An 11,415-nucleotide genomic window follows, 5' to 3' on the forward strand; every position below is an offset into this window, starting at 1 on the left:
TGTTCATTGATGATATATTGATTTATTCGAGAAGTGAGAATGAGCATATTGATCATTTCAGGATTGTGTTGCAAGTTCTCAAGGAACAATGACTCTATGCAAAATTTAGCAAATGTGAATTTTGGTTAAGGTAAATAGCTTTTCTTGGTCATATTGTGTCAAGTGAAGGTATTGAGGTAGATCCTAAGAAGACGGATGAGGTTAAGAGTTGGCCTAGACCTCTAACTCATTCGGATATTAGATGTTTTTTGGGTTTGGCCAGTTACTATAAAAGGTTTGTGGATAGGATCTCTTCAATTGCCTCTCATTTGACGGCCTTGACTCAAAATAAGGCTAAGTTCATATTGTCAGAACCTTGTGAGAAAGAGTTTTCAAGAGTTAAAGGATAGACTTACTTCCGCTCTAGTGTTGACCTTACCGGAAGGGACGGATGGTTTTGTGGTTTATTATGACGCCTCGAGAATTGGGTTAGGGTGTGTGCTTATGAAAAATGGGAAAGTCATTGCCTATGATTCAAGGCATCTTAAGATCCATGAGAAGAATTACCCTACCCATGACCTTGAATTAGAGGCGGTTATTTTTTCCTTAAAGATTTGGAGGCATTATTTGTATGGTGTTCATGTTGATGTTTTCACCGACCATAAGAGTTTGCAATATGTGCTTAACAAAAAAGATTTGAATCTTCGCAAAAGAAGGTTGCTTGAGTTGTTGAAAGATTATGACATGAGTGTTCTTTATCACCCCGGTAAAGTTAATGTGGTAGCGGATGCTCTTAGTCGGTTATCTATGGGTAGTGTTGCTCATGTTGAAGAATAAAAGAAAGAGTTGGGTTGAGATGCTCATATATTGGCCCGATTAGGTGTTCAAGTAGTGGACTCCACCAAAGGTGGTGTTATGGTTCACAATGGGTTTGAATCATCTTTTGTGGCGGATGTGAAAGCTAAGCAAGATCTTCATCCAATTTTGGTTAGATTAAAAGAAGCAGTGCCTAAGAAATCCGTTGAGGCTTTCTCCGAAGGGGGAGATGGGATACTTAGATATCAAGGCCGCTTGTGTGTTACAAATGCTGATGACTTGAGGGATAAAATCTTATCGAAAGCCCATAGTTCTCGATATTTCATCAACTCAGGAGCCACCAAGATGTACCGTGACTTGCGGGAAGTCTATTGGTGGAATGGGAAGAAAAAAGATATTGCGGAATTTGTGGCTAAGTGTCCTAATTATCAAAAAGTGAAAGTTGAGCATTGAAGATCGGGAAGTTTTTCCCAAGACATTGCTATTCCTACTTGAAAGTGGGAAGACTTGAATATGGACTTCACAGTAAGGTTGCCACACACTCGGCGACAACATGATTCAATTTGGGTAATAGTAGATTGGATGACGAAGTCAGCTCATTTTATTCCCGTCAAGGTTTCCTATTCAGTGGAGGATTATGACAAGTTGTATTTGAGAGAAATGTTAAGGTTGCATAGAGTGCCCTTGCCCATTATTTCCGATCGTGGTACTCAATTTTAGAAGTATTTCCAAAAGGGTCATGGCACTAAAATTAAGCTTAGTACGGATTTACATCCCCAAACCGATGGGCAAGCAGAGCGTACTATCCAAACTTTGGAAGATATGTTGAGAGCTTATGTGATTGATTTAAGGGTAATTGGGATAACCATTTGCCATTGATTGAATTAGCCTATAATAATAGCATTCACTCGAGTATTGGTATGGCTCCATTTCAGGCTCTTTATAGTAGGAGGTGTAGATCTCCTATAGGTTGGTTTGAGGTGGGTGGAGTTGCTTTGATAGGTCCCGAGTTAGTTCATGAGGCAATTGAGAATGTTTGAGTTATTAGAGAAAGGTTGAAAAAGGCTCAAAGTCGAAAAAAGTCATATGCCAATGTTAGAAGAAGGGATCTTGTATTTAGGGTTCATGATTGGGTTTATTTGAAAATTTCACCTATGAAGGGTGTAATGACGTTTGGTAAGGAAACTTAGTCCCCATTTTGTAGGCCCATATAAGATTTGAAACGTGTTGATAAAGTTTTTTATGAACTTGATTTTTCTAATGAGTTGGCATCGGTGCATCCGATTTTCCAAGTCTCTATGCTTAAGAAATGTTTTGGACATCCAACATCCATAGTTCCCTTAGAAGAGTTGGGAGTTGATGAAAGTCTTTTATATGAGGAAGTTCCGGTTGAGATTTTAGACCGGCAAGTTAGCAAGTTGAGAAACAATGAAGTAGCTTCCGTAAAAATGTTGTTAAGGAATCATTTAGTTGAGGGTGCTACTTGGGAGGCCGAAGCCGATATGATGTCCTGATGTCCTCATCTATTTCCTTCTACTCCTACTCTAGCTTGAGGTAATTAGTTCTTCTTGGTTTGTCCTTTGTTTTGGGAGTAATGTGTTTTTATTTGTTTCCATGATTTCCTTATGTTATGCATGTTCATGAAAAACTTGTGTTTTGAAAGAAAATGAGTTTATATGATTGATTTTCCTCATGATGTTGTGCATTGAATATGAGTTGCCTATAGACTTCATGTGATGAATTGATGAACATGCTTTAGCTATGTTTTTTTAGAGTAAATTACATATGAGCTCCATGAGATTGTGTTGAGCATGCTTTTAGCTTGGAGAAGGTAGTTCCTCCTTGAACTTGAGCAATAATTTCTTGCATATTGGGTTTCTAGATGTAGTTCCTACCTTCCTTATGATGCATTGAGTATGTTTAACTTGGAGTTGATGTTTCGTCCTTGGTTGTGTGAATTATGATGAGTTGCATGCATGATGGGCTGCTAGTCTTGAGTCATTTCCGTTAGAAAGGTATCTATAATCTCATTCGAGGACGAATGTTCCCAAGGGAGAGATAATGTAACACCTCGGAATCTAGCAGACTCAACTACGGCTAAGTGTGAGGGCAAGAGCCAAGGAAGAAGGCTAGGGAAACCCAATCTTCCCTAGACATAGCCCACCTTCCCATGACCACCTTCACGGCTAGTGGTGAGGACCACAACTCGTGGTAAGGTTCGTGGTGGGCTAGGTAGTGGCTAGGTGAAATCTGCCCAAAATAGCCCCCTCCACATGAACCATTTCACAGCTCGTGAAGGCTATCACTGGTCGTGGGAAGGCTCATGGTGGTGACTTAGTTTTTAGGGGTTAAGGGAGGGGATGCTTAGCTACTGGTCCAAGACCACAAGGAGGACCAGGGCTCGTGAAGCCTCTCGTGGAGATGGACAGTGCACTGTAAGTTACGGGTTAATTTGTCATTTTGGGTTTTAATAAGACTAAAGCTATGTAATTTTGCCTAAGCCTAGGACCCCTATATAAGTCATTTTTACTCTAAAACTCACCCATTCCTCCATTGAATTTAAGCTTTGGGCTTTGAGGTACGATAGTTTTTGGATTCCTTTGATCCATGGAGTTCCCAACTTTCCTCAATTTCAAAGATTAGAATTCCCCAATTGAGTTACGGTTTTATTAATTTCGCATGCGTTCCTTTCATGATTGATTTAAATGATTGAATTATGATCTTCTATGCACGAATTGATGAACTATAATTCTTTTATGATGAATTAACCCATGAACCCATGTAATCCCATGTTTACAAGTTATGAACTGTATGTTATGGGATTTTGAACTTCAAGGAAGAGTTTTATGAAATTGAGCATGTATTACTAGTTTTACATGAATTTATGATGAAATCCATATCTAACCTATGTTTTCTAAGAGTTGATGATTGAAAGTGGGTTTTGACCTCAAGGAAGTAAATTATGGACTTGTCCATTTCCTTATCAAATCTATGTGAATGTTTTAAGGGTGCTTTGAGAGTAAAGTGCCATATGATGATGTTGTTGTTGTGTTGTTGAAAGGATATTCTCTTAAACACTTAAGTAACATGATGTGAAAGGTTTTCTCACAAATAAAGGATTCTTAGGTTGAAAGGCTTTCTCACCTAATTGAATCAAAGAGTAAGAGCTATCTTAATGAACTAGCTTGAATTGGTTGTCCAAGGGCACCTTCCATGGGTTATGAGATAAGTCAATACTTATTAAATTTTCCGTGGGATTTATGCTTGGCACCGAGTGGATATTGATAGTGCGATGGAAGTTCTCCCGTATTAGAGGCAGGGTTTCTAGAAACAATCTCTTGATATGAAAGCTCGCATGTAGAAGAGGCCAGGTTTCTAGTAGCAATCTCTCTATCCCTTAACTATGTTCCCCCATAGGTTGATTAGCTAGTATATCCACTTAAGGTAGAAGTTCATGGTTCTACCTTAGGCAAGTAGAACAACCATTTTCGGTGTGGGAGACACCGGGGGATCATGTTATAGCTCACATGGTCTCAATGTCGGTTAAGGTTGATTCCCCACTAGTAATAATGAACTAAGGTTACTCAAGGAGTATCACATATGAATTCAAAGGTTTTAAAGAAGAATTTAGCTTGCATTGACCATGATTTATGACTTTTGTTTTATAACTCTTTCATATTATGTTTTAGTTTGGTCAACTGCATGTCATGAAATGAAATGTCCTTTTTTGCATGTTTTTAGATATTTTATGCATTGCTATCATACTTGGTACATTGTTTTATACTAAAGCATACTCTTGCCTACATTTCCCCAAAATGTAGGGTCCGTCAGTCAAGGTTCCGAATTTCATGGCTAAAATTTGACTTGAGATTTTCTGAGCTTTGGTGAGTCCATATGCTTTGAGGATGAAGTTTATTGTTTTCACTTTTTTCCATGTATTTGCTCTCTTGGACATGACGTATGGGCTAGGCCCAATTTCATACTATTATGGTAGATGGCTATGATGAGACATGAGTTTAGACTTCCGCTTTTCTTTATTAAAATGTTTGGACTTGAAATGTTGTTTTACTCTTATTGTTCTATTTCTTATTTTATGAGAGCTAAGTGGCTTGTATGGAGTTCTTTTGGGGTTCTATACGCCATGTTATATCTAGGGTGTACCCCTAGGTCGTGAAGATTTCAGGTAATGGATATCAACACTAGCTAGAACTTGCTATTGGGGAGACCATGGATCCATATGGTCGGGGTAGTGCCTTCTACCCTCCATCAGCTGATAAAATTAGTATGGAAGGACAACGAATTGGTCTTTCATGATGAGAGAAGCCATTCCAATGGTTATACATTAATTGTTGATGAGGTCTCTATAGGTTGTGGCTTCTACACGGTAGAGCTAGTGAATGCCACATGAGATGATTTGGCTCCACAATTCCCTATGCCTTCTGTCTATAAGAGTATAGCCATTGTCATGCTCAAAAGTGGTTTTGAACTAGCTTTTGGATTCGGGAAGTACTTTCATGGAATCATCGAGCCTATCCCAACTAAAGATAATGAGGCAAAAGTGATGAGCAAGAATGTTGATCGGGCGTTGGCCAGGCCAATACCTCACTTATATCAGTCATTTCCAGTGCGGGAGTATGTCAATGATGGCGGTCTTGGAAAAGGAATCTGGAATCTTTTCAAAGAAGTTGATGTAATCTTCGAGGAGGTGACCGAGACATCGGTCATTCGTGATATTGAACCAAAGGAACAAGTGCCAAATTGGACCTCCACATCACTCCTGATTCCCCACTCGTCTTGGTAGAAAGACATATTTTTATGTTTGCTTTAAAAATCGGTAGTAATCCGAAAGAGGTTCGAGACCCACCCTTTATGCAATTTTACTTGATTGAATTTTAAATTCTCCCGTGATATTTTAAAACGAAAAATTGACCCTTGGTCATGGCCAAAGTTTGTACTTTTTTTCAATATAAATGAAAGCCTCTCATATTGAAATATTTGCTTATTTACTTATTTGCTTACATCTTACTTATCTAACTATGTTTATTTATGATTTCAGTACTAATAATTTAAAATCTGCCAACATGATGTCATTTCACAACCTGAATAAACAAAATTAGGTAGATGATGCTGAGTGCGAGGACTATGAGGAGGAGATCGAGACACCTGAGCATATCAGCCAGAAGTTTAGACAATTTGAGAACCAACATAAGCCAAATCTGGAGGAAACAGAAACCATGAATTTAGGAAATTAAGAATGTGTCAAAGAAGTGAGAATCAGTGTTCACTTGACTCAAGCTCAAAGAAAGGATATTTTATGTTTGCTTAAAGAGTATATCGACACATTTTCTTGGTCTTATAATAATATGCCATGATAGAGTAAAAACGTTGTTTCTCACAAATTGCCGATTAATCCAAATTTTAGTCCGGTGTAACAGAAAACTCGGAAGTTCAAGATGGAGTTGAGTTTGAAAATCAAGGAAGAGATTACCAACAAAATTGAGTCCAAAGCTGTAAAAGTGACGCAATATCCTACCTGACTAGCGAACATTGTTCCAGTTGCTAAAAAGGACAAAAAGATGAGAATTTATGTTGATTATAGGGTTCTTAACAAAGCTAGCCGAAAGGATAATTTTCCATTTCTGAATACTAAGAAAGCGATTCAAGAGTTACCTCCTCCGAAGACTAAGAAAGAGATCATGAGTTTCCTAGGAAGATTGAACTATATTAGCCGGTTCATAGCTCAATCCACTGTGGTTTATGTGCCCATCTTTAAGTTGTTGAAAAAAGATGCGCTGACTAAGTGGATTGAGGAATGTCAAACTGCTTTTGATGCCATCAAGCATATATTACTTGTCGAATCCACTGGTGTTGGTTCCTCCACGAGAAGGAATTCCATTGTTACTGTATCTATATGTCTCGGATAATGCATTTGGATGTGTGCTTGGTCAACATGATGAAACTGGTAAGAAAGAGTGAGTCATCTTCTACTTGAGCAAGAAATTCACTCAGAATTTGGGACATTATTTATCTTCATATACCACATACCTCATATCTAGGATGGACCCATTGAAGTATATTATTCAGAAAGCGATGCCGATCGGAAAGTTAGCTAGATGGCAAATGATTTTGAGCTAGTTTGATATTGTGTATGTGACACAAAAGGCAATAAAATCACAAGCCTTAGTTGATCACCTCACGAGAATCAAGTTAATGAAGAGTATGAACCGCTTAAAACTTGCTTCCCTGAGGAAGAATAGCATTTGTGGGAGAAGACATTTTTTAGGCATACCCAGGTTGGAGGGTATTCTTTGATGGAGTGGCGAACCACCAAGGAAATGGTATTAGAGCAGTCCTAGTAACCAAATCTGGTCAACATTATCCTATGGCATCTAAACTCCGATTCAATTGCACAAACAACATGGCTGAATATGAAGCTTTCATTCTTGATTTGAAAATGGCTATCGATATGAACGTCCATGAGTTGTTGGTAATTGGAGATTCGGATTTGCTAATTCATCAAGTTCAAAAAGAATCGGTCATAAAGAATCCAAGGATCACACCATATGTGCAGTTGATACAACAGTTGTGCAAAAGATTCCGCAAGATTGAATTCAGACACACTCCCAAGATGCAAAATGATTTGGAAAATGCTCTTGCCACCAATGCCTCAATGATCAAACATCCAGATACAAATTATATTGATTCCTTGGATATAGAGGTAAAAAAGCGTCATGTTCATTGTTCACATGTTGAAGTGGAACCAGATGGGTTGCCTTGGTATTTTGACATAAAGAAGTATTTGGAAACCGGGACTTATCCTGAGAATGCAATGTTCAACCAGAGAAAATCAATAGGGCTCATAATTTCTTTTCAAGTGGGGAAATCCTTTACATGAGGACTCTAGATTTAGGTCTTCTCAAATGTGAAGATGTTATTGACGTTGTGAAGCTTCTTGAATAGATACAGGCTAGAGTTTGTGGTACTCATATAAATGGACTAACCTTGGCAAAGAAGATCCTTTGAGACGGTTATTTTTGGATGACTCTGGAGCATGATTGTTGCAAAATTTGTGCAAAAATGTCAAATACATGGGGATTTGATTCAAGTACTGCCTCACGAACTCAATGCCATGAGTTCAATTTGGTCGTAGATTGGGGCATGGAGGTCATTGGTCCAATAAAGTCTGCCGCTTCTAATGGACACAGATTCATTTTGGTTGCCATTGATTACTTTACCAAGTGGGTGGAAGCAGCCTCGTATAAATCAGTGACAAGAAAGTTGTGGCTGATTTTGCCCACGACAATTCGTTATGTAGATTTGGGATACCGGGATCCATCATTACTAACAATGGAGCAAATCTCAACCGTCATTTGATGAAAGAGATATGTGAACAATTCAAGATTACTCATCGAAACTCAACCACCTATCGTCCCCAAATAAATGGAGTTATAGAAGCCGCCAACAAGAACATCAAGAAGATTCTTAGGAAGATGATAGGCAATCAGAAAGGTTGGCATGAGATGTTGTCATATGCTTTGTTGGGTTACTGTATGACTGTCAGAACGTCAATTGGAGCAACTCCATACCTGTTAGTATATGGAACAGAAGCAGTTCTACCTGCCGAACTTGAAATACCTTCATTGAGAATCATCCAAGAAGCCGAATTGAGTAATGTTGATTGAGTTTGCAAGTAGATTGATCATTTAACGTTGATTAATGAGAAGAGGATGATTGTCATTTTTCATGGCCAACGATATCAACAAAGAATGATTTGTGCTTTCAACAAAAGGGTAAGATTCATGATATTTGAAATCGGTCAATTGGTTCTCAAACGCATCATCCCGCACTAAGATGAGTACAAAGGGAAATTTGCACTAAATTGGCAAGGACCCTACTTGGTTCGCAAAGTGTTATTTGGAGGTGCCCTGATCTTGTCAGAGATGGATGGCACAGAGTGGACAAGACCGATCAACTCAGATATTGTCAAAAGATATTATGTGTGAAGGCACGGTCTGTGTTTCTCTCTTTTCCTTGTAATCGCTATTATTTGCTTGTAATCGTTTATGTTTTAGAATGTTTTCCCCTTTGTAATGAACTATGTCTAACCTAATTCTCAAGAATGAGATACGTAGGCGTCCTGTGTCGACCTCGGTCACCCATCTACCCTTTTAATGTGTTCCTTTGTACTTGAACTACGTTTAACCTGAATTCTAAAGAATGAGATACATGGGCGGCCCATGTCGGCCTTAGTCGTTTCCTTGTTGAAATTCCCTATTTTTGTTAATCCTCAAGAGTGGAACTACATTTGACATGATTCCTACCTCAACGGGATACGTAGGCGTCACAATGGTTCATCAAATCTCCCGTAAGATTACTATTTTTTACTATAGAAAATGGGTCATAAAATTTTAAGAGGAACTCAAAAATTCTCAAGAAGAATATCTCCCCAACAAGTCAAGACTAAAAATACATTAAGAATTGCAACTGAGACAAATATTTGGAGAGAATCTCAAAAATTCCATGAGTCATCTATCGACATTTCAAAATACGCCAAGACATTTAACTGGGACAGAATTTTTTTGGGATGACCTCAAAAACTTCATCAGGCTTCATCAGAAGTTTTAAGAAAACATCGAATAACTCTAGCATGATCAGGAGTTCGGAAGTAACTTCAAGTGATCCACAACGCCATTGCGAGACAGAAAGTCAACCTCAAGAATATTCGACATTTCAAGAGCCAGATCGCCCAAACTTCAACAATCTTCAGAATATTTCCAACAAGTTATCTAATAGATCTCAAAAAATCAACCCCAAATGCATTCATTAAGCTTGATGTGACATGGCACTTGGCAGTGACCTTTTTAAAATGTAGTTTTTGAAAACCTTTTGTTTTCTTTTTTTCTTAAAGGCTTTATCCATATGTTTCAAATATTTTGCAGAAAAATGTTGTCTTATCTATCAATATAAGCAGGAGATCGGAGAAATTAACCGGAGATAGCAAGACAAGAAGCAGACAACCTGAGATATTGACACATATTAGTTCATTTAAAACTAAGTATTTTTCTGTGGATGCAGAAAAAGTTTTAACGTTTTGATACCAGGGAAAGAATTTGAAATGTGAGTAACATTTTTTTGCCCAAATTCGCAACAAGGTGAGATCCATAATGAACATACGATTGTTCGAAGATGGAAAAAATGAAAACTTGAAGAAAGCAATATTATCATTTCCCTGCAACTAGAAATATCATGCAGATATTCATCGTATTATCGAGTGTGATAATATCTTCACCCAAAGGGTCACTTATATTATATTGTCGAATAAGATGGTACCACTACCCAGAGGGTCATTTATATTGTATTGTCTAATAAGATGATACAACTACCCAGAGGTTCATTCATGTTGTATTATTGAGCAAGATAATATCATTGCCCAGTGAGGCATTACCACCATTGCCCAGTAAGGCAATATCTTCATTCAACTCCCGAAAGTCATCTTTATCTCATTGCCCAGTGAGGCATCACCAGCATTTCGCAATGAGGCATTATCTTCATTCAGCACCAGAAAGTCATCATCATTTGCATTGCCCAGTGAGGCACCATCTTCATCATATTGCCTAGTAAGGCATTTGTTTCATCAACTAAAGTCATCATTATCGGCATTGCCCAGTGATGCGTTATATTTATTCAGCACCAAAAAGTCATCTTCATCTCATTGCCCAGTAAGACATCACCGACACTCCCTAGTAAGGCATTATTTTCATTCAGTATTGAAAAGTCATCATCATCGCCATTGCCAAGTGAGGCATCATCTTCATTGCCCAGAGAGGCACCGACTTCATTCAATTGCAGTAAAATCATTATAATTATCATTGCCCAGTGAGGCATCATGTACATTCTGTTACAAGAAAGTCATCATCATTGTCTCCATTCGGAGAGCGTCATCAAGAGAGCCATCAATATATTACATGAAGTCTATTTCTTATTACTTTGATATAAAAAGAAAAGTACATTGAAGAATTGTATTGAAAAAATGAGGTCTAAGCTTTATTTGATCTGCGTCAAATTGAAAAAAGCTGGCATCAAGTATTTGAAAGGAGGAGCTAAGTGCCGACACGGTAAAGACATTATCTCTCCATTTAAATTACATTTTATACTGATGAATTTTATCTCAATATTTGTCGAAAGCATCCAAGAGGATGATTTCTCAAATAAACCACGAGTGTGGACGACATCAAAAAAGATCCAGCACAATATGGAACTTTTTCTATGCAACAAACTGGGACATAGTCCGAAGAGAAGTATCAAACTCATAGGACGTGAGCTGAGGAGTGACTTCCACCACAATTAAACCATACCCCTATCAGAAGGCATGTAGAATTTTCTTTAGATCTATCGGTTTCAGTTTCGCATCTAGAAAAATTTGGTTTTCACCGAAGGCAACTTTCCAATCTGAGTGACAATACACCAAGAGTTTTGGAAATTATGTCTGTGTAAGTTCTTAAGTATGGGTGTGAAGCGAGCCACATTCATGGTTAAGAGGTTATCTTAGCATACTCGACTTACTTTGTCGCTCTTCCATACTGAAGGTTATCTTAGCATAAGAGATTTCCTTTTCAACCG

General features: G+C 38.1%; 2 protein-coding genes across 2 annotated transcripts; both read left to right on the forward strand.

Annotated features, from left to right (window-relative positions):
* The first annotated feature begins 7,213 nt into the window (after positions 1-7,213).
* On the forward strand, positions 7,214-7,690 carry LOC125845753 (uncharacterized). The gene has a single exon (XM_049525286.1). The coding sequence runs from the start codon at positions 7,214-7,216 to the stop codon at positions 7,688-7,690; it is 477 nt and encodes a 158-aa protein (XP_049381243.1).
* Positions 7,691-7,872: 182 nt separating this feature from the next.
* On the forward strand, positions 7,873-8,477 carry LOC125845754 (uncharacterized). Its single transcript, XM_049525287.1, has 2 exons — positions 7,873-8,051; positions 8,111-8,477. The coding sequence occupies exons 1-2, from the start codon at positions 7,873-7,875 to the stop codon at positions 8,475-8,477; spliced, it is 546 nt and encodes a 181-aa protein (XP_049381244.1).
* The last annotated feature ends 2,938 nt before the right edge of the window (positions 8,478-11,415 follow it).

Source organism: Solanum stenotomum, chromosome 11, assembly GCF_019186545.1.
Source record: "Solanum stenotomum isolate F172 chromosome 11, ASM1918654v1, whole genome shotgun sequence".
NCBI lineage: Eukaryota > Viridiplantae > Streptophyta > Magnoliopsida > Solanales > Solanaceae > Solanum > Solanum stenotomum.

What these genes read in the sequence shown, in the direction of transcription:
- LOC125845753 (XM_049525286.1), top strand. Translation starts at nt 7,214, where the DNA reads ATGGCTGAATATGAAGCTTTCATTCTTGATTTGAAAATGGCTATCGAT.
- LOC125845754 (XM_049525287.1), top strand. Translation starts at nt 7,873, where the DNA reads ATGTCAAATACATGGGGATTTGATTCAAGTACTGCCTCACGAACTCAA. An exon ending in AAGTGGGTGGAAGCAGCCTC is followed by an intron (nt 8,052 to 8,110) that starts GTATAAATCAGT and finishes TTCGTTATGTAG; the next exon opens with ATTTGGGATACCGGGATCCA.